Below are 23255 nucleotides of genomic sequence, written 5' to 3'. Positions count from 1 at the left end.
ATGGCTTTGCAAAGTTGTGGGGTTCGTGCAAGTGGGGCCGAGGCCGTTCTCCTTCGGCCTTTGATGACAGAAAGTCATTCCCCGCGGACAATAAAAGCCCCCGCCGAGGCGTCGCGGAGCAGCTCTCGAAGAGCCCCGCGCCGGCGGGTGGCGGGTGGCGGGCGGCGGGCGGCCGAAGGGCCTGTGCGCCGGGCCGGGTCCCACCTGCTGCGGCCGCGGAGGCTGCGGCACCACTGCGGGCGCCGCGACCCGGCCCGGCCCGGCCCGGCCCGGCCCGCCGCCTCCCGGGACCTCGGAGCGCCGCGCCGCGGCCGCCTGCGGGGTTCGCTCTGCTTCGCGTACCGGGAATTAGCACAGCGGCTCGCCAAGCGCACAAAGCTCCGGAACGTGCTCAGCGGCTTCGCGTCTCCCTGGAGGTGTTATTTTAGATAGAAATATATTGGCGTAGATAATGAAGGCTGTGATACAAAGTTGCTTCCGAAACTCGGGTGGCATAAATCCTTTTGCTCGGTCGTCAGAGGAAAACCACCACCGAAACGGGGCTTCCCCTTTTCCCCCCGCTGATTGAAATTGAAAACTGAATAGCTGCGTCGCTCTTGCTGTGAAATGCGTGCTTTTATATTGGGTCAGGAGTTAAGGCAGTGTGCTAGCCGCGTTACGTGGAGCTTCCTGTAGCCCGGTATTTGCACAGTGACAAATGTTGGGTGTTTTTTCCCCCCCATTCCGGATTAACACTTTTTTTTTTTTTCTCAGATTCGTTAGAAAATTCAGTGTGATTTTGCTTTTAATTTTAACTGGACAAATTACCTGCTTTCCAGATGTTCCCGAATTCCTAATTGAGCTTTTAGCAGTTCAACTTAAAATGTTTAACTACCCACTGGACACTTAACAGATACAGTTTGTATCAAGGTAACCTAGTTACCTAGTGCGTACTTCACTCATCCATGAATTCCTAGTGGTTTCTTCATTACATTAAAATTTAAAACTCGGATGTTAATTTCATATAGTTTTCCTATATATAAATCCGATTTATATAGCCATTCCTTTGGAAATTAAGATTGTTTTATTCTCTCAAAATAAATCGTGTATGCACAGTAGTTTTTTGGTTTTTTTTTTTTTTTTCTTTTTTCTGATGGTGCTCCATTATCCGAATGTGCCTCATTGTCCTGATCGCTTTAAGGTCATCAACATCATGACAGTCCATCCGGGCAGCCGCTGAGGAGAGAAGCAGCCCTGGTCTAGAGCCCTACCTGCCCAACTTCAGGGAACTGAGCTGGATAGGACAGATTCCCTGGTCCTCCTGAATGAAGGGGTTTTTTTGCAGCTTCTCTGCCTCTGCCTTGGTCGTTGGTGCACACTGCCCTCTCTGGCCACTGTGGTAAAGCACTGAGCTGTTGCACCTTTCAGGAAAAGATTCTGTGCTGATGGCAGAGCCAACAGTGAAAACAGTGTAGTATCTGGCTTTTCTTTTTAATGTACAGTAAATCTTACAGTAGTTTTACATGCTAGAGTATTTTAAGGGTCAAGCTAAGTTACAGTTGTAGGCTAGCTAGAGATGAAAGACTATTTTTAAGTCTTCTAAAGTTTGTGTGTGTGCTTGTAAATATGGGGAATTGGTCTGGGGAGATTCAAGAAATTAACAGAACTTGATTCTGAGAAGGGAATCTGGGAGAGGACAGAGCGAAGGGAAGACTGCTCTTTCACTGCACCCTCATTTGTAGCACTTGATTTTTTTTTTTTTGACCAAATGTGTGTGTTACCTATACAAAAATTGTTATTTTTAATTTTAAAAATTATCTTTTGGAAAAACACTGGATTTTCCTAGTGTTTCCATTCATTGTGTGCGTCAAGGCATGAAAAACAGCCCTTAAGTGTCCTGTGAGGTGAATTGCTTCAACACTGAAGAGGTTCTTATCAGAAGCAGTCATTTAATATTTGCATAATTATGGATATTACCTACCAAAAGCCTTGTTTGCAGTATTATGGTCAGTTTCTACTAAAACAAATCACCCATAATGAATGTGTGAGATTTTAAGTAATAGGTAATTTTCTTTAAGATGCCATTGATTCTTTTTGTTTTACTCAGCAGTGAGAACAAAAGGATAATTCTACTAGGTTTTTAAATCTTTCATACGTTGTTAAAATGGAAAAATTTACTTTCAACTGTTTACGATCCCTCCAGGTCTTATAAAATTTAACTTTCTGTCAAAGTTAAGTAAGCATCATAGTCACACGAAAATATTGCATCAATATTATGAGCCCATTTTTTACTGTTTTATTCATCTGCACATTTTAGGAGAATCGTGTTAGACTCAGTTATATTTAAATCTGTATAAACTGCTGTTAAATTTATTGTGTAACAGCGCGAATATCCCTCAGCACTATATTTTTAGAATCTTATGCGAGACTGACAAAAATTAACTCCTGTCTTTCATTCTCACACCTCATTCAAAAATCAGTAAACTATACAAAAATAAGTACAGTACTAGAAAGCTACCCCTTTAATAGTGAAGTTCTTAAGCACAGTCTTGTTAAAAATTAACTTTTTGGCTTTTTTTCCCCCAGAATTTGGAGGAAATGTTTTAATGCTGAAAACTGAAGTCCGGCTAAACACTGGTTTTATTATAGTAAATCCTTAAACTAGAATCTAGTTCATCTGTGTTTTGAAACCAAGTTCACCTGTTAGAAAAAAACATGCAGCCCTGTAATACACACACCTGTGTGTTCAAATCACTTTCATTTTTGAAATAAGAAAAAAAGATAAACTATAAATAAAAATCATATCTAAAGTTTTAAAATAATCTCAAATTCTGTTCTTGGTTACTATCCATTTAGTACAGTCTCCTGTAGTTTTTTTTTTTTTTTTTCAGTCTCATTTTTAAATTTATGCTCCTGCAGGGTAATTGTTGATGATTAAAAAAATGTCTGTCTCCCTGAGTCACTATGAGATTCCAGTTATTATGTTCTCTGAGTTGGAAAGGGGAACCCTAAGATGTTATCTGGTCCATTGGTTTCCAAATTTTCCTTAACAGTAGAACTTCCTCAAAAGGAACCCTTCTCAGGGGGTACTCAAAAACTAAACCAAGATAATAGATAAGAGCAAGATGGTTCTAGTTGGTGAGCAGTCTCACCCTCTCAAAGGCTCATCAGAGCAGCCCTCCCCAAAACACTGATATTTTTGAACATGTGTGTTATATCCCTCACAAAATTGCAGTGTACTAATCTGAAAGTTCAATTCTTCCTAGGCAAAATGACATTAAAACATGTTGGTTTAAATATGCCTAGAGAAATATGTTGGAAATTACAGCACTAGTGGGTGAGAAGATACCACACACTCTTTAAAATGTGACCTGGTCACTTTAAATTTGTTCCTGTGGATGTCGATGTCTAAAGAAAACTCCTGTAAAGTGAGAACATCCAAAATTGCCCTCTTAAGAGCATTTGGCCAGCAAGGAGATTGTCACACTCTGCAGGAAGGAAAATGCTTCTGCTATGGTTACTCTTTCTTAAAATGGTTGGCAGTCTGATTAGCATATGTAGGCTGGAATGATCCCAAAGTTTGCCAAGTCCATCTTCTTTCTTAACCAATAAGTAAAATTGAGTTTGATTAAATTTGAGTACTCTGTTCTGTGGAACATAGTTTACTGAAAACAAGTTACTACTACCTCAAGTAGTACGTGGACTCTCATGGAACTCCAGTCTGCTTTCATTATACCAAAGAGTGGAGAGCTGGAGACCAGTTAGGCGGTGGTTGCACCCTGGCACCTCGTGATAGATTCTACAAACTTTACATTTAATGGTTTGGTGCTTAAAACAGGAAGGCTTATTAGAAAGAGGCACATTTAATTACTAACAGAGGTAAATTGAGCCAGCTTGAGAAAAGTAAGAGGAGTGGCTAGATATCTGAAAAGAAAAATAAAAATCAATTCTTTGATTTATCCCTTGATTTATGCTTATTAGATAAAAGAAGCGGGATCATCTGTGTGACTACTGTTAACCAAGATGCTTGCTTCTTAATTCGTTAATGCAGGATGGACTCTGCACTGTATGTTGTAGTTACAAAAAAGACCTAATCACGGTCATGCTTAGTCATGCTTATTCATCTAACTTTTATTGAATGATATTGTGGGCCAGGCAGTCTTCTAGTCCCTAGAGATGCATCAGTGAATCAGACAAGGCTCCTCTTTCTGGTAGGTCTTGACAAATAATGAGCAAGAAAATACCGAGCGATATAAATAATAATTACAGTATTTATATAATAAAGAAGGATGAAGGAGAAAATGTAGAGCTTTTTTAGAAGTCAGAAAGGCCTCACAAGACCTGAATGACAGGAGGAACCAGCCATGCAGAAAGATTCTAGGCAAAAAGAATAAGCTAGTCCCTAAGGCAAGAATTAGCTTGGTATATTGAAGTAATGGGAAGAAGGCCCGTGTAGCAATAGGTAGCAACTGGGAGGTCAGAGAAGTGGTTAGATGCTAAATCACTAAGGACCTCTGAAGTCCGAGTAAGGGGTATGGACTAAATGTAATGGGACTGTATTAGAAGATTTTATGAAAGGCTGTGATACGATCTGGTTTATGTCTTGAAAGGATCACTGACTGCTGAGTACAGAATAGACTGTAAGGGACTATGGCAGAAATACCCAGTTGTCTCCCAACATCCATTTTACACTTCAGTAATTCTCTGAATTTTAATTAAGCCCATGACCACCCAACAGAAAGAGTAGATTTTCCAGCTTTCCTTAGGATTAGGTGTGATCATGTGACTAAGTGAGTCTAGCTAATTAGATGTGTGTGCAACTTTGGGAAAGTGGTAGTGTTTTTTTGTTCGGTTAAAATTTTTATTTTGAGATCATTATAGATTCTGGGCAAATGTTTTTATTTTATTTATATATTTTTTTAAGATTTTATTTATTCATCAGAGAGAGAGGCAGAGACACAGGAGGTGGGAGAAGCAGGCTCCATGCAGGGAGCCTGACATGGGACTCGATCCTGGGTCTCCAGGATCAGGCCCTGGGCTGAAGGCGGCACTAAACCACTGAGCCAGCCGGGCTGGGCAAATGTTTTTAAAGGAAGAATGTCCTCTATCATTTCTTCATTCTTGCTGACTCTAACACAGGCATGGTAGATCCATGTTGGACCATTAAGATGAACTTAGAAGGAAAGTCGTATACAGCTGAACAATAAGAAGTTTAGGTTCCTAGGAATGATAGGACACTACACTCTAGCTCTTGACTACTTCTTTCCACAGTAAGAGTATATTTGACACAAATATATTCTATCTGATATAAACTGCGTAAAAGAAAAGGCAAAAGTAAAAAACAAACAAACCCAGACAGAACCATTAATAGTCATAGAAGTGAAAAATCTGAATGCTATCAAATAAAATTAATTTTGAAAGTGCCTAGAAAAGGCAGGTTTTAGACAGTGCCGAGGTAATTTGGTGGAAGCAAAGGGAGATCCATGGCAAGTACAGATGTTCAGAAATAAATATTTGTAGAAACATTATGAGATTAGGTACCAGAGCAGAGCATTCACCAATATTTCCAAAGCCAACTCATCTGCCTGCCCTCTACCCTGCCCCATCCATCTAGGCCCACACTTCCTCTGCCATCACCAGTGGAGACAAGGGGCAGCCTCTTTGCATTTCTTGTAGTATGTTTTCATTCTTTTATTGTAGCAGTTGGCCTGTGAAGTGGCCCCCCCAGCAGCTTTAGCATCACTAGGGAAATGCAAGTTCTCAAGCCCTACCCCAAACCTACTAGGTCAAAATCTTGGGAAGTAACCCCCATCCACCAAAATCTGTATTTTAGTAAGCTCTCTGAGTAATTGTGGTGCACACTACTGTCCTAGTGATTGATCCAGTTCTCCCACCTGCATGTAGACTTTGCCCAGCGGGATTTGTACACTTTTGAACACCAGTATATATTACCAGTTAACCTCCAAAGAGTTATGTCACTTTGCAGTCCAGTGACAATGTATGTCAGCTTCCTATATCTTGACCAACAGGGTATCTTTATTTAAATATTAGTCTAAATTTATGTATTATTTCGATTATTGGCACATTTTCCTAGTCGCATAATCTTTTTTTTTTTCAGTTATTTGTAGTTTTTGTCTTGAGTAAATGAAGGTGTTCTCCACGCAAAAGGATACATACATAATTCACCTTTTTGTTTTTTCAATCTGGTATTGGTATTTTTCTGTTTAGCTTAGAAGTGGGATCTGCTTTCTTTTTTTTTCAAATAATTATTAAGTTATCTGAGAATCATTTATTAAACCTATCCTTTTACTGAGAGTTTCAAATACCATACATAAAATAAATTTTGAAATATATGTGTCTGTTGCTTAAACTTTTTCTTTTTTTTCCGTCTTTAAGCTCCTTGAGAATAAGGACCAAGGCTGCTTGGTTCATTGCTTTAGCCTCAAGGACTGGCTTGTTACACAGTGGGGGCTGGATATGTTTGTTGACAAATCATCTATTTCTTTCTATACTGTTGCCACATTTTGAATTACTACAGCTTTATGATAAGTATATATTATTTTTAAGTATTTTATGTCTTTATTTCTAATTTTCCTTGGCCAATATAAAAAAGTCTTCAAGATGAGCATCAGCAACGTTTTTAGTCCCCCAGAAAACTAAGATTTTGATTCAAATATATTTAAATACATGACTTGGAAGAATTGTTACCTCTCCATTGTTTTATTATCTAAAACCTGTTTCTCCATTGTATTAAATTTATTGACTTGTTTATTTAATTTATTTTAGTCTTATTCTCTTCTCTTACTAAGGGTAATAATTTTCCAAGTAATTCTCTTGGGACTTCTAGGCATTGAGTAACATTATCTGTAAATAATAATTTATCTCTTTTCCAGTATTTACTACATTGGCCAGTTTCCATTATTAAGTAACAATAGAAAGAATAAACTTGATCTTGACTTTTCCAGTGGAAGGTAAGGCCTTTAAACTAGAAGGCCTGGGGAGAAGCTAATATGACAGTGATTTAAGGTAAAAGTAGCAGCATTGAGGACTTGTATATAGCACCTTCCATAGAGTCTCTCTTTATCATGTAAGTCTTCATTAAAAAAATTTTTTAAGAGAGGGGAAGGGGTGGAGGGAAGACAGAGGGAACAGGAGAGAGAGTCCAGGGTGAAGCTCAATGTGGAGCTTGACACGGGGCTCATGGTCAGATTCAGTCTCCTGACCCTGAGTTCATGACCTGAGCTGACAGGAGTTGACTTTTAACTGACTGAGCCACCCAGCTATACACATTATTACGAGGCCTGGACTAAACTCCAGAACCAGGTGTATGAGCAGAAATGGTGGGCACTCCCACTTTAAGCATCAAATCACAAGTAGTTCTCTATATAACTAAGTGGTATGTTTACAGAGTTTAGAATTTGTATTTTGTCATGGATTTCTACCTTGCAGAATTAGTGCCTTCATGGGATACCTGGGTGGCCCAGTGTTGAGTATCCGCCTATGACTCGGGTCATGATCAGTGGGGTCCTGTGATCAAGTCCCATATTGGGCTTCCCACAGGAAATGTGCTTCTGCCTATGTCTCTGCCTCTCTCTTTGTGTCTCTCACGAAGAAATGAAGAAAATCTTAAAAAAAAAAAAAAAGAAAAGAAAAGAAGGGTCTTCTTGGATACATTATCTTTGAATTCGAAACGTATGGTATTTCTGGATTTGAGTAATTATTGGTCCTTTTGGTAAGAGGAAGAAGGGAATAGTGACATGTGATTGGAACTAAACACAGAAGAATTCCAGTGTTTGGCATTAATGGAGTTTGTTTTATTATCCCAGTCTGGTTACAACAAGCAGTTTGCAAAGATCCTACACAACTAGGAGGAAACTATGTTTATTATGATATAGAATTTAGAATGATTAATAGTCACACCTGTATCACTAAATATTTGTATCCCTGATTGTCATGCAGATTCACCCCATTCTTTATATAACATTTTTATATTCAGTAGCACTGCTCATTTGGTTGATTTAGTTGTGAATAGTTTTTTTTAACATTTGGGGGAAAAGAAAATTGTGAGCAACCCTCTAAGTAAAGTAGAAAAGAATAATAGGTTTCTTTGGGCTTACAGTTTTATTTTTAAAATGATTTACCAGGGCAGCGCCGGTGGCTTAGCGGTTTGGCACCACCTTCAGCCCAGGGCGTGATCCTGGAGACGCAAGATCGAATCCCATATCGAGCTCCCTGCGTGGGGCCTGCTTCTCCCTCTGCCTGTGTCTCTACGCCTCTCTCTCTCTCTCTCTCTCTCTCTGTCTCTCATGAAGAAATAAATAAAATATTAAAAAATAAAATAAAATGATCTACCACAGTCACACTCTGTAAATTTCATAAGCCAGATATTTTACATAGCCAAATTTTATTGATCATTATGTAATTCTATTGGCACGGTTCACCCTTTTGCCATAGTTCTGCCATTGCTCTCCTGGTTTCAGTTTGTTGATTTGTTACTTGCCCTGTCGGTCTTTGTGTTAACTTCTATACTGTGAATTATAAATGTGAAAACTAGTAAATTGTTATGCCTGTGATTCAGGATGAAAAGTATACTGAGCACAAAATTTTGATCAGTTGTGTATCATCCAAATGATATTCCTTGGGAAATAGTGTCCTCTAACAAGATAAATTGATACGAACGGATGTGTTATTTGCTGAATTGCCAGATACCTAATATTACTCTAGGTTTTTTTTTAATCATAAATACTCTGTGTAAAAAAAAAAAAAAAATGGGGACCCTGGGTGGCTCAACGGGTGAGCGCCTGCCTTCAGCCCAGAGTGTGATCCTCAAGTCCTGGGATCGAGTCTCACATCAGGCTCCTACATGAAGCCTGCTTCTCCCTCTGCCTCTCTCTCTCTCTCTCTCTCTCTCTCTCTCTCTCTCTCTGTGTGTGTGTATGTGTTAATGAATAGAGAAAATCTTTAAAAAATAAAAAAATGTTTCAGTTCTCCATTCCTCAAACTCTGATCCAGTGCAAAGTTGTGAAGATTTTGAAGGGAGAAATGTTCTTGTATGACAATGAGGTCTTCAGGACTACTAGCAACCAGAAAAAGGGAAGGGGAAGTGAAAGGTGTTGAGAGAAAACAGAGGAGACAAAGGTCAGCAAGGATACAGGAAACTAAAGATGAAGATGTCAATGACTAGATTATAAAATGTAAACAACTGGCAAGAATTTACTTTTTACTTTGGTGATTTGGGTAGTAGATACTCAGTACGTGCTATTGCATGAACAATGGTATGACCATCCAGCAGTCACTTAACTAGCAACCTCTTCAGCCTCATCTCTCACTACCTCAACTCTCTCACAACCTCAACTACCCTCATCTCCCTCACTGCTTTCATCCTGTAAATCATCTGCAGTTACTCTACATCTGAATCATGTTATAAATCTCTCCTTTCAATTTCCAGTACCACTGCCCTGCTTCAAGACCTTAGCATTTTTGTTTCCTGAATGGTCTCTCTTTTAACAGTTTAGACTCCATGAAACCATCAGATTATTGGTCTAAAAGACAGATGTAATATGTCATTCTCTAGTTTAAAAACTCAAAATGAGAGGCACCTGGGTGGCTCAGTCGGTTAAGTGTCCTACTCTTGTTTTGGGCTCAGGTCACAATCTTAGGGGTTTTAAGAGCCTGCTTAAGACTCTCTCTCCCTCTGCCCCCTCTTAATAGATAAATAATTAAAATTTTTGGAAATAAAAATACAAAATGACTTCTCATTAGGGTCAAAAGTCCAAACTCTGTAGTGTGACAGCTTTTTATGATCAGGCCTCATTCTGTCTCACCTGGCATATCTCTCTCTATTCCCCTCCTTGTGCTGACCCTCCATAGATCAGTGCTCCTCCGTGTTTTTGTCCAAGCTATTTCTTTCTCTGTATCCTGGGTTGAAGCCTGTAATATCCAAAGAGAATATACCTTTTATTTCTGAAATTATCTTCACTCTGTTCCTCTTAAGCCCCAGCAGAATGAATGGTTCCTGTCTCTGCTTCCATTATGCTTTCTGTATAACTCCTATTAAACTTTTCACCTTGTATTGTAAATTCTCTTTGACAATAGATTGACTCCTTAAGGATGGTAGTTTCCCATCCTTTATTTCACAGAATGCCTAGCTTATAACCCTTGCTATGTGGATCATCTCAATTTAATCTTCTCTACAGCCTTATGAGGTTGGTGCTACTAGGGCAATGTCTTCATTTTATAAATAAGTAAACTGAGTTAAAAGGCCTCACAGCTGATACACAGCAAAACTCGAACCCCAACTTGGATCCACCTAACTCATAAAGTCCATAATCTTAACTATTTTGCTGTATCCTCCCACCCCAAAACATCTGTGTATCCTTGGTGCCTACTATCCCTTGGTACAGTAGGCACTCTGTAAGTGCTTATTGACTGAATGAATAATAAAAACTCCAGTTCACACAGGACTTTGAGGCACTGTGATTTCCATGAAAGGGAGAGTGAAAGATATCAGTGCACCATTCATAAAAATAAAATGTTTAAAAGAATCATCAAAATACATACACAAAACAATTTAATATGTTGTTGACTGGGTCTCCGAAATGTTCAACTTGGGGGAAAAGCTTCATTTTCTCAACATGCTGGCTTTTGTAATGCAGGACACCACATAGTACTGCACAACTATAAAACGTCTTGAATTTATTTCTGGGAGACTGCTGCCCCCTTACTTCTGTCTTTATTATAAATGCTCTCACAAGTCAGATAATCTAATTGAACTTTTACTGGCATAATACATTGTAGAGCTACCCAAATAATGCATGTAAACTCTTTGAGATGGAGTACAGTAGATAAAGGATAACTGAGGTCAACTAAGTTTGTTGCAAAAAAAACCTGTGTGTTTTTAATATATCATAAATTGAAAAATATTTTATATGCCACATGCTGTTAGTGCTTGTACAGCATCAATTGTATTTTTTTCTTGGGTTGTCTTAAGTGCCAAATGGTAAAGCAGAACATAACATTTAACCCTTACAAATCTTGAGAGTGAACACTAGTAAGAAATAGCTTTAATTAATCTTTATCATCTGATTTTCCTTATAGATTTAGTAAAATGTAATATAGATTCGATTTTTTTAACTTTTCTTTTCTATTATTTCTCTAGTGTTGTTAATAACAGTACTTGTAGTCGAAGGGATTGCTGTGGCCCAAAAGACCCAAGGTAAAGTACTTCCAGTGATAACTTACCACATATTCAGGACAGTGGGATGCCTTATTGGAAAAGATTGCAGCTTTTGAATACTATTTCCATAATTCCTCTGGGGTGTTGCAGTGACCTAAGGCTTTCTGTCAACCTATCAGCCTCAATTTTACTGGGTTCCACTGCAGTTAACTGGAGTAAATTGTCAACATAAAGTCTTGCCCTGATAAATTCTTTAAATTGGCATCACTAGTAGCTCCTAGCACACTGTGGATTATGTCCAAAAATTAAATGAGATTCGTGCTTTATCATTCAGCAAAAATAAAAGTCCCTTTTTTCAATGTAGACAAATGAAATATTTCCATCAGTATCTTATTCAGAGCCCCGTGGACCTGTTCTGATTGTCCTTGTTTATGAAAGAAGATAAACTAGTTTGCTTTTTGAACGAGATTTTCATGTCAGAGCTTAGTACATTTCCCGATTCACTTTTTATTTTCATCTGAGTTCTACACACAAATGACAAAAATCAAAGCATTCTAAAAAGTTAATTATGAAAAAGCAGTTTTCCACCCTCTGTGACTCCCTTCCCCATGGAGGTAACCAGAATTTTAGCTGAATCTTCTGGTATTTCCCTTCCTGTTTCTAAATAATATGTTATACTGTTCCTTCTTAATTATTTTAGTTTTACTGTATTAGAGAATGATTTCCTACCATGGAAGATGAGCATTTAGCCCTTCCTGCACCCACTTCCCATCCCTGACTATATATTGGTACTTTCCCTCTATACCACCTGTTTCAGTATAGTTCTGTCATAATTCTGATCACATCTGTATTCAGAATTTACATTAAGTCACTCATAGAGCTTTTTCCACATAAAAATTTTGTCTTTCAGTTTATGAAATTTTTATTTCCTTTTTTCTTTGCTTAATTTTTTAAATTCCCCTTTCTCTATTTCTGTTCCTATCTTTAAGAAACTTTTATTTGGGTATGGGGTATTTTATTGATTTTTTTTCTATTTTCCAACTGTCTTTTACTGTTTTATTCTCAGTCTTTATTGAGACTTCCCCAATTTTACCAAGAATTGGAAAACTTTTTCTGTAAAGGGCCAGACAGTAAATATTTAAGATTTTTGCAGGCCTTATAGTTTCAGGAGCAACTACTCACTTTTGCTGTTGTGGGATGAAACCAGCTGTGGACCGCGGGCACATGAATGGACATGGATGTGTGTTCCATTGTAAACTTTATATTTACAGTAACAGGCCACAGGCCAGATTTGGCCCAGGGCTGCAATTTGTAAACTTTCTACTAATTTTTCATTTCTTCTATTTTTAGAAAATTTTTATTTTCTGAATATTCTTAAAGTATCCTTCTTCTTCCCCCCCCCCCCCCCCGCCTTGTTCTTATTTTATAGATAGACTCTCATTTTCTCTAAGGAGATTAAATGACAGTTTTGTTTAGGTTGTTTTTTGTTTGTTTTGTGTGTGTGTGTGATTTTTTTTTTTTTACATCATCTTTGTTTCCTCAGATTTCCTTTCTTCTTGTTTTTATTCCTTGTTCATATTAGAAGTTTTCCTCAAATATCTGGTGACCCTTGAATTCTACTCTTATGAGAGGAGCACTAAAATCTGATGATTAGCTGTCTCCAAGTGTAGAAGGGATTTGTTTACTATGGCTCACACTGGTGAGTGACCCACAGTGGGGAATCCCTGAACCTACACTGGTGGGTCTTTTTCTTTGGACTGTTTAGAGTTCCCCAGAGAGGAAGCTTTCCATTTTCTGCTTAGAGATTCTGCATCTCACCGAGAGCCTTGAAAGAAGTTGGGTGGGGGAAGAAGCCAGAAATGCCATTCACTGGTCTCCTTGTTTGCGTGTTGGTACTGTCACCCTCAGCTGTGCCTGGTGTTTCCTAGTCTAGTAGCCCTGCTTTATCTTCTTCTGCAGAGGAATAATCTCATTTTCTGGTAGGATGACAGAACAGCAGGTACCTAGATTTGTAGAATAGGAGAGGGTATTAGAAATCAGATTGATTCTAAATAGAGTTTTAGCCAGGCCTCATGTTTTTAGGAAGCACAGTTTCACCACCACCTGTCATGCCTTATCCTGCTTGCAGGATAGTACACCAAGTACTACCAGTTTTTGTGATTGTACCTACCTCGTTGTGCCTAAGAGTTTGTTTATGCCCTTAAAAAACTTCCGGTACTGTTACCAAAGTTTAAGGAAAGAGAACTAAATGCATGTGTTCAATCTACAATCTTTAACTAAAATCTCTTTATAATATTTGGATCCTGTTTGGTTTTTTTGTGTGAAACTAATTATAGAGGGACCACATCAGAGATAAACCCCTGGGATCCTTTTATTTTTATGTCACAACTGAATTTTATAGAGTTGCACCAATTTATCAGATTCTTCCACATGATTTTGCCCTTGTAAAATCTAAGCATTTTATTACCCCACTCTCCTACAGGGCAAACTTGTCCTCTGGCAGCAAGTTCTTCCCACCAGCACAGCATACAATTTTACCTTTCTCTCATTTCTGCTGTATTCAATTTGTTGTGCTAAACTTGGCAGTGGCTCTTGCAAAATTATATACACTATATGTGTAACATAGAGTGGGCAATTGTTTGGCTAAATTGTGGGGAAAAGAGCAGAATGCTATTCTCTTTTGCTATAATTTGTATTTTAATGCCATTTTTCCCTAAGATGGACAAAATATTGGAATCAAGCATATTCCTGCAACCCAGTGTGGCATTTGGGTTCGAACTAGCAATGGAGGTCATTTTGCTTCACCAAATTATCCTGACTCTTATCCGCCAAACAAGGAGTGTATCTACATTTTGGAAGGTATTTGACCGTTTTCTTTTAATGGATGAATTTTAACTTTATTGTAAAACTAAGTACATTGGTAAGATGCCCAGTTTAAGCCAGTTTGAACAAAATGTAAGCATGTATTTGAATTAAACCCTAGTAATTATAAATATTTCTGAATATTGAACACATTAACAAAATAATAGTTGAAATTTTATAGGAATTTTGAATCCCCTAAAATATAATTCAGCTAAATATGTCAGTATATATGAGAAACTTCTCTAGTAAGAACCTTTAAAAAAAGAGAGAAACTCAAACTTATTAGCATCTCTTATGCTTTATGCAAATTTATGTCCAAAGTTACATTAGTTCTTGTCATTTTTTGTTTTTCTATTCATTGTATCTCATGAACTGTTAGCTTTTCTACTGTAATTTTAATTAAGTACATTTAACTAATTTAATAAATAGCATATTCCGAAGGGGAAGATCACTATAGTTCTCCAAAGCAGCATTGTTATTAGTGATATATAGTGCAACATTAATTACGAGTTTTATATATATAACAGTCCTCATTATGATTGTCTTCTGTGCAACAATAACAGCAATTGTTTTGCTTTTCCCACTTGTGTAGGATGTTTATACTTTCCTTTGTTTGTGTTGCCCTGATTTGCTTGCTCTTATTTTCTAGCGGCGCCACGTCAAAGAATAGAGTTGACCTTTGATGAACATTATTATATAGAACCATCATTTGAATGTCGGTTTGACCACTTGGAGGTTCGAGATGGGCCATTTGGTTTCTCTCCACTTATAGATCGTTACTGTGGTGTGAAAAGCCCTCCACTAATTAGATCAACAGGGAGATTCATGTGGATTAAGTTTAGTTCTGATGAAGAACTTGAAGGACTGGGATTTCGAGCAAAATATTCATTTATTCCAGGTAATGAAGTTGTTTTTTTCAGTGGGTCTCACTATGGTTTTAGAATCTTATGTCTAGAAAAAGAGAGAATTTAGTCAAGTTATACAAATCAAAATGTTAAAGAAATGAGCAGGGCCAAAAGGAAAATAAATAAAACCAAAAATTGGAACTGTATCACTTGAATTTTGAAGCATTTCGTCGATGGTATCACATTTTTCTTAGATTTCTTTGTTTTATAATGTATATCAAGGCTAGAAACATCAAGATAAATATATTTTAAAAGATAATTCAGCAAATTATCTTTTCATAATCCTTAATAGAAAATTTTGTCAGGTTTTTCCATTGGAATGACAATTACTCATTTGAATAAGTAATCTCAAAAAAAAAAAGAATAAGTAATCTCTAGAAAATATTGAGCAATAGAAAAAATACTGCTCTGTATTTGGAGGCAAAAGATTTGGGTTTGAATCCTTTCCCTGCTCCCTGACAGCTATGAGATTACTCAGCGCAGTAGAACCTGAGGGTTGCTATTGGTAAAATGGGAATGCCTGATGTATTATTTTCCTGAAGCTGCCTTAATTAGCTAACTACAAATTTAGCAGCTGAAAACAACACAAATTCTCTCAGAGTTTTTGAGGGCAGAAAACGCAGCAGGGCCACATTTTTTTCTGGGAACTCTAGGGAAGGATCCATATTGCTCATGGCTTCTAGCCCAGCATTCCTGGATCTGTGGCCACATCACTCCCATCCCTACCTCCATCTTCACATTGCCCTTTCTTCTCCAAATCCTGCCCTTCATGCCATCTTGTGTTGTAATATTCACTCCTTTGTACCATATAAAGTAATACAGGTTCTGAGGATTAGGATTAGGGTCTTCATTCAGCCCCCTCTACCTATTTTACCCTACCCTGTGGTACGTGCAAACAGTTGGGAGAACCGCAAAGCCTCTCTGGTATAAAACCATGCATATCCCTAACTCGGAAACACAAAGATACACAAGTTATTGCCGCTGTCTTCAAACAACTTAAAGACTAACGAGGTGAAAAAGTAACTCAGTATACCAATTTTTTCATCTCTTTGCATATATTTGTTTTCATGTAAGAAGTTTGTTAATTTAAAAAATATATATATCTAAATGAAAAGAAAATACCCATAATCTTACCATTCTACATATAAAAAACCACTGTTAACAGTTTGGTGTGTATCCCTTCAGATGTTTTTCTGTATCTATTAGTTTTATATAACTGACAGCATACACGTATATTACCTGCTATTTGCCTAAACAAGATAATCAACATTTTTTTCTTGTCACTAAACGTGGGAATTTTTAGGTATTGTTTCAGTATTTATGTTGTCAATGCCAAAGGATAACATCTTAGAAAATAAAGTTTATCTAATAGACTTTATTTTTTAGAACAGTTTTAGGTTTCCAATAAAACTAAGCAGAAAAAAGAGTTACCACCATAGATCTCCAAACATAGCTGCCTTCCAGAATCAGCCTCCTGCTCCAGAGTGTGGTACATTTGTTAAAGTGAATGAACCCGCACTGACACATCATCGCCCAAGGTCCCCTTCCCCGTAATTTACCTGAGGGTTCATTGTTGGTGTTGTGTGTTCTGTGTATTCGGGCAAACTTATGATGACATGTGTCCACTACAGTCATACCAAGTATTTCCACTGCCCTAAAAATCCTCTGTACTCCACTATTCATCTCTCCCCTAATTCTTGGCAAGCACTGATATTGCCGTCTCTGTAGTTTTGCTCTTTCTATGTTACATAGTTGGAATCATACAGTATGTAACCTTTTCAGACTGGCTTCTTTTACATAGTAATATATATTTAAGTTTCCTCTGTGTTTTTTCATGGTTTGACAACTCATTTCTTTAGTGTTGAATAATATTTCATTTTTGGGGCAGCCCTGGTGGCTCAGCAGTTTGGTGCTGCCTTTGGCCCAGGGCCTGATCCTGGAGACCTGGGATCGAGTCCCACATCGGGCTCCCTGCATGGAGCCTGCTTCTCCCTCTGCCTGTGTCTCTGCCTCTCTCCCGCTGTCTCTCATGAATAAATAAATAAATAAAATATTAAAAAAAATATTTCATTTTTGTATGTACAATAGTATATCCCTTCTATTGAAGGGTATCTTGGTTGCTTCCAAGTTTTAGCAATTACAAATAAACTTGCTATAATCATCTATATGCAGAATTTTTCTTGCCAGGTTTGTAACTAATTTGGATAAATACCAAGGAACACAATTGCTGAATCATAGAATAATTTGTTTTTAATTTTTGCTTAAGTGGATAATGGTTGTATATGTACGTTATATATTTTTATTACAATAAAATTTTTTAATTACCAAATTATCAAAACAATGTGAAAGTTCAAATAGGACTTATATACACCGAATTGCCAGAATGAAAAAATTGCTAGTTTAAAATATTTCAGTATCTTTAAATAGCCTGCAAAACCTATTTCAATACACAGTTTATTATATTTAACTGTCTGCTCAATTCTTGTTAAAACTGTTTTTAATTCCAGATACTTTCTGCATAGTTCTATTTAAAAAAAAAAGTAGGGGGGAAATTTTTAGCTTAATTGAAAATACATCTCAGAGACTTCCTTTTTTAACCTAATAAACCAAATCCAACTTTGCTGAAAGGGGATAACAACATTTCAGTTCTTTTGTGGAGAAATGTCAAAGACAAGTTTAATTAAACACAATGGAGGGCAGCCCCAGTGGCCCAGCGGTTTAGCATTGCCTTCAGCCCAGGGTGTGATCCTGGAGTCCTGGGATTGAGTCCCACATCAGGCTCCTGCATGGAGCCTGCTTCTCCCTCTGCCTGTGTCTCTGCCTCTCTCTCTCTGTGTCTCTCATGAATAAATAAATAAAATCTTTAAAAAATAAATAAATAAACAGCAATGGAGTAAAAACTCATAGGAGCTACCTGCCAAATGAATCAGAATTTCTTCATGTGTAGGCAGTAATTCTAGGATGTTTTCACTCTTGCATTAAAATTTCCAAAATTATCCATTACTTCCAGGAAGTAGCAGTCCTTTAAGAGTCCTCTATCCTCAATAGATACCACCAATAACTTAGAGAATTTCATTTAAAATAGACTAATTTCTTGGGGTGCCTGGGTGTCTCAGCTAAGTGTCCAACTCTTGATTTTGGCTCAGGTCACGATCTCGATCCTGAGATCGAACCCCACATTGGGCTGCATGCTCAGCATGGAGTCTGCTTAAGATTCTCTAACTCTCTGCCTCCTCCCTTGGGCATGTATACACTCTCTCTCACAAATAGGTAGATATATAAATAAAATCTTTAAAATACACTAATTTCTCAGTAGTAGTAGTCTTCTAGATTTACTAATCCCTAGACAAGTTTATAAATATGACTTGAAATAACTAAACACACTCATAATTAGCTAATTATGCATTACCTACTTATTTTGATATTTTTTTCTTTCAGTGGTAAAACTATGGAATCTTCACCCACATTATAAAGGCAATATGGTAGGGTAAGAAAAACTGCCTGGAGAATTGCAGTTCAGCCTTAGTTTTGCCATTATAAATATAGTCTAAGAAAATCATAATCTCTCATTCAGTTTCCTCATCTACAAAATGGGATATTACATAGTTTTCCTGGTATTGCTATCATTAGCATGATACTAAGCATGATGTATGTAGAGACTCTTCAAGTACTATAAAATGGAAATGTAACGTAGTTTAGAAATCCTAAGTGTTTTATTATAATTTGTCTATATTTTAACTATAATCCATATAAAGTTGCTCTTATGATACATAAACTAATAGAAAAGGAGCTCCTTCAAGTAAGACTTTTTATGTATTAAAAAGCCTGATTTTTAATACTTAAAAACAGTATTTAATTAAGAGCATTGTTTTTGATGTCTATAAGTAGTCTAAGCTGATTCATATATAAGATTTTTTAAAATCTTTCTGATACTAAAGTGTCATTATTTCAGTTAATTGATTTAGTTCATAAAAAATCAAATCAATTTACTGAAATCAGTTATTGTGCTATGTGCTGTTGGTTCTTAATCTTCTGTAAACTACCTCACAGAGCAGAGTATTCTGTATATCGCCTCATCATTTTTTCCCTGCCATTTTGAAAACACTCCTCACTAGCTACTACCTTGTATGTGTGTAGTGAATTACAAATAACATAAAATTCACCATTTTAATCCTTTTTAAGTGTACAAGTACTTGTGAAGTACCTTTTTACAGTGTTGCACAATCATTACCACTATTCATTCCCAGAACTTTTTTGTTAACACAAGCTAAAACCTGTGTCCACTAAACACAAACTACCCATTTCCCCCTTTCCTGCAGCTTCTGGTACTGTCTATGAATTTGATCAACCTAGGATCCTCAGTAAATGGAATTGTACAATATTAATATTTGTCCTTAAGTGTCTAACTTTATTTCACTTAGTGTTATGTTTCAGGCTTTATCTATGTTGTACCATGTAACGGAATTTTCTTTGTTAGGCTGAATAGTGTTTCATTGTGTTATGTATACTACATTTTCTTTATTCATCCATCAATTGACTAACTTGCTATTGACAGAAGGCTACATGTATCCAGGTGGCATAAATAAGTTACTCATGATGGGATCAAAAGTATAAACATTACCATTTAAAAAACATTGTTCCTGTAAACAAGACCCTATAAACTATTTTCATGCCCAGGAAAAAAAAGTGATCTGTAGTCTACACCAATGAAATCTTTCTTTTGCTTTGCTGTTAAATGAAGCATTAGACATAACTTAAGACATGAAATCTTAACTATCTCAATGCCAATTACTTTCTTCTTTTTTCTATTACAGATCCAGACTTTACTTACCTAGGAGGTATTTTAAATCCCATCCCAGGTTTAGTATATCGCCTCTTTTTCCTCATGGCATTTTGATCAATCTTATTTTCCTTTGAACATCATTCATCTATTCTTTCTAGATTGCCAGTTTGAGCTCTCGGGAGCTGATGGAATAGTGCGTTCTAGTCAGGTAGAACAAGAAGATAAAACAAAACCTGGCCAAGCAGTTGATTGTATATGGACAATTAAAGCTACTCCAAAAGCCAAGGTATTATTATGTATTGAGTCACTTTAGAGAAGAACATAATAAGACAGTGATGAGCATAATGTATTATTTTAATAGTTACTGTTATACAAACAGCTGTTACAACTTTTTAAAAATTTTATTTCAATCAGATTGGGCACCTAAGATCTCAGCATTGTTATAGTTAACTACAGTGTAGTTTCAGGAATAGCATACAAACATGGAGATTCTTAAAATCTGTGTATTCCTGAATCGAGAGTGCACGTATTGATCCATATCATCAATTCATAAAAAAACTTTATGAGAAGGAAAAATAGACTACAGGAGATTGAAGTGTCTTGTCAGAGTTCTCTAGGTTGGTCATGGCAGTGTCAAAACCAAAACTTAGAAATCTAAAACAAAACATTAATCTAGTGAACCTTGGTTCTGTGTTCTTTCCACACTGTCCTCTGCTAACGATGTAGAGCTTTTATTGGAAAGTACCACAGGGAAGGATGTTTTTAAATAACTCTGACAGATTGAGATTGGTTGCTAACTACTTTTGCTTTTTGCTTTTAATTTATACTTCTAGGAATATTCACAGTGAAAAATATATTTAATGTGGATATATGTGAAAAGAGAAAGTGAGGATAAGAGAACAAACCTTTAAAGAATTATGAAAATCAAATTTAGAGTTATGGTAATAGGATGGATTAGATAACATGAAAATCTGACTGTTACAAAACACCTGGAAACACTGGGTAAAAGATAACAGATACCCTTTTAAAAGCATAGGTAAGATTTTCTTTTAAAAAGAAGGTAATTTTTGGGACACCTGGGTGGCTCAGAGGTTGGGCATCTGCCTTCGGCCCAGGGTGTGATCCTGGAATCCCGGGTTTGAATCCCACATGAGGCTCCCTGCATGGAGCCTGCTTCACCCTCTGCTTGTGTCTCTGCCTCTCTCTCCCTGTGTCTCTCATGAATAAATAAATAAAATCTTAAAAAAAAAGAAGGTAATTCTTATAGGCTAGAAATGAAGAGAGAACTATAAACCAGAGCAATAAACTGAAATTGATGGTAAAAGTGCCTCTTGCCAATTTCATCTCCCCACTCCCACCCCCCACTACTTACCAACAGACCTGCCAGGAGCTTGGTGTTAATATCCACAGTGAGATGGAAAAGGCTTGGGGCTCACATGACCTTTGTGAGATCCCTCATAGAAAACTGGAACTCAAAGGGAGATATAATTGCTGTGAAATGGTAGATTAGATGCATCTTCTACTAATACAGGTTAATAATGAAGAAGCTTATCTTTCTGGGCTCAGTCTCAGTATAAGCCTCTGGTGTTTCCCCTAAAACTTTAATCTAGAGACCTGTTTTTATTAGAGTTTGGGATGTATGTAATTTACATGCCATGCCCAATCCAGGAAACACTTAATTTTTGTTTACAATTAACAAAATGGTCCTGGCCTCAAAAAATATTTTTAAGACACCTGGCAGAAATAAATACAAAATAACCACGGAGGCTGCAGGATTGCCATCAGTAAAACCCTGCTGAAGGTAAGCTCACAACTCAAAATTATAAAACATTTAAGCAAACAACACACCAGGAGTGAATTAGCAGACAAAACAGCAAGAAGTTAGATCCCTAAGAAATTAAGTGTTTTAGGTATCTTACAAGGAATCAAAAAGACAAAAAAGAAATGACCAGGTACCCTTTAAAAATAACCAAGTAGAACTTCCTCAGGTAAGAGGTATAGTTATTAAAGGATAGATCTGAGAAAATAACCCACAGTGTAGCAGTGTAGCTCAGGAAGTGGTGGTGGTGGGGTAGGTATTGACAGTTAATCAAAACATTCAAGCTGACAAAAAGCATTGACACAAAGTGACTCCCAAAGCAATAAAAAGTTCTAATTGACATCTTGCTACATTGGCCATGACAGGCAATGAGGAAATCTTTAAAGCAACTAAGAGAAAAAAGCTATGAGAATCATTAATAATAAAATTGGAGCCAGAAGACAATAGAATAATGTCTTCAAAGTGCTGAGGAAAAAAAATAACTGCCAATCTAAAAATCAGCACTCAACTGTCATTTTAGAATGTGGGCAAAATTAAGATCTTTCTGGGAAAAGATAATAAATGGACCAAATGCTACATTTAAAATCCAAGTATATTCTGTTTTAAGATAACTATGGGAAAATTTGAAAATAAAACAGGAAGGATATAACAGACAAATACCAAAAGAGATCTAATATAGCTATTGAAATAAAAATGTCACAAATTCATGAGATGCAGTTTTAAGTTTTATGTATTAATATAGTCTCAAAATGTACAAAATATGAATTGACAGTTGTTGAGGAATACTGATAAATCCACAGTTACAGTGGGTAATTAATTTCACCTCTCAGTAATTAAGCATACCAAAAAAAATAGGCTCAGAAGATTTAAACAACACGTTATGCCTGATGAAACATGGTATCTTACTCCCAATATCCAGAAGATACGCATTCTCTACAAGCATGCACGAAACATTTATAAAATCTGATCCATACTCTAGACTAAAAACAAGTCAAATATGCTTAGTATTATGTAGAACATCCTCTGACAAAAATACAATTAAATCAGGAACGAACAACCAAAAGATAACTTTAAAACCCATATGTTTGGTAATTTAATATATACCACTTAGCAATTAAAGGTCACAGAAGAACTCATGATAGAAATTTGAACATACTTAATGATATTGAAAATACTATACCTCAAAATATGTAGGATGCAGCTAAAAGTACTACAAGGGAGTTTTGATATGTTTCTTTTAGAGGAAGAAAAAGATTTAATGAACTAAGTTTCAACTGAAGTTAAAAGAATAACCGAAGAAATCCAAAGAAAGGGTAATAATGAAAGCAGAAATAAATGATATTTTAAAAAGAATCAGCAAAACCAAAAGCTGGGCCTTTGTAAAATATAACTATAGGCCTACTTCTGCCATGGTTGATTTAGCATAAAAGACCTAAATAATACTTAAAATTGGAAAAGGTCATGAGGTTACCTAGGTGGCTCAGTTGGTTAAGCGGCTGCCTTGGGCTCGGGTCGTGATCTCCGGGTCCCTGGGTCCTGGGATCCAGCCCTGTGTTGGGCTCCCTGCTCAGCAGTATCGGCCTCTCCTTTTCCCTCTGTCTCTCCCCTTGTTTGTGCTCTTAGGGGCATGCACTCTCAGATCTTAAAAAAGAAATGGAAAAGGTCATGAATCAACTATAGCAGAGATTTTAAAAGTCTCAAAACTGAAGAAAACCTGTTGAACAAAAGAAA

General features: G+C 36.8%; 1 protein-coding gene across 2 annotated transcripts in view; it reads left to right on the top strand.

The window, feature by feature from the left end:
• NETO2 (neuropilin and tolloid like 2) overlaps positions 1-23255 on the top strand; it is a 57575-nt gene that overhangs the window by 371 nt on the left and 33949 nt on the right. The window contains exons 2-6 of one of the 2 annotated variants that reach the window (XM_055331078.1): positions 11138-11194; positions 13874-14014; positions 14667-14915; positions 19737-19781; positions 19864-19991. In XM_055331078.1, coding sequence (XP_055187053.1) covers positions 11138-11194; positions 13874-14014; positions 14667-14915; positions 19737-19781; positions 19864-19991 — 620 coding nt within the window. The remainder of the gene's footprint in view (positions 1-11137; positions 11195-13873; positions 14015-14666; positions 14916-19736; positions 19782-19863; positions 19992-23255) is intronic. The other variant, XM_055331080.1, reaches the window with a different exon arrangement.

Source organism: Nyctereutes procyonoides, unplaced genomic scaffold (assembly GCF_905146905.1).
Source record: "Nyctereutes procyonoides isolate TBG_1078 unplaced genomic scaffold, NYPRO_anot_genome, whole genome shotgun sequence".
Classification (NCBI taxonomy): Eukaryota; Metazoa; Chordata; class Mammalia; order Carnivora; family Canidae; genus Nyctereutes; species Nyctereutes procyonoides.
The sequence above is the reverse complement of the archived record's forward strand: the minus strand, read 5'-3'. Positions and strand labels throughout refer to the sequence as shown.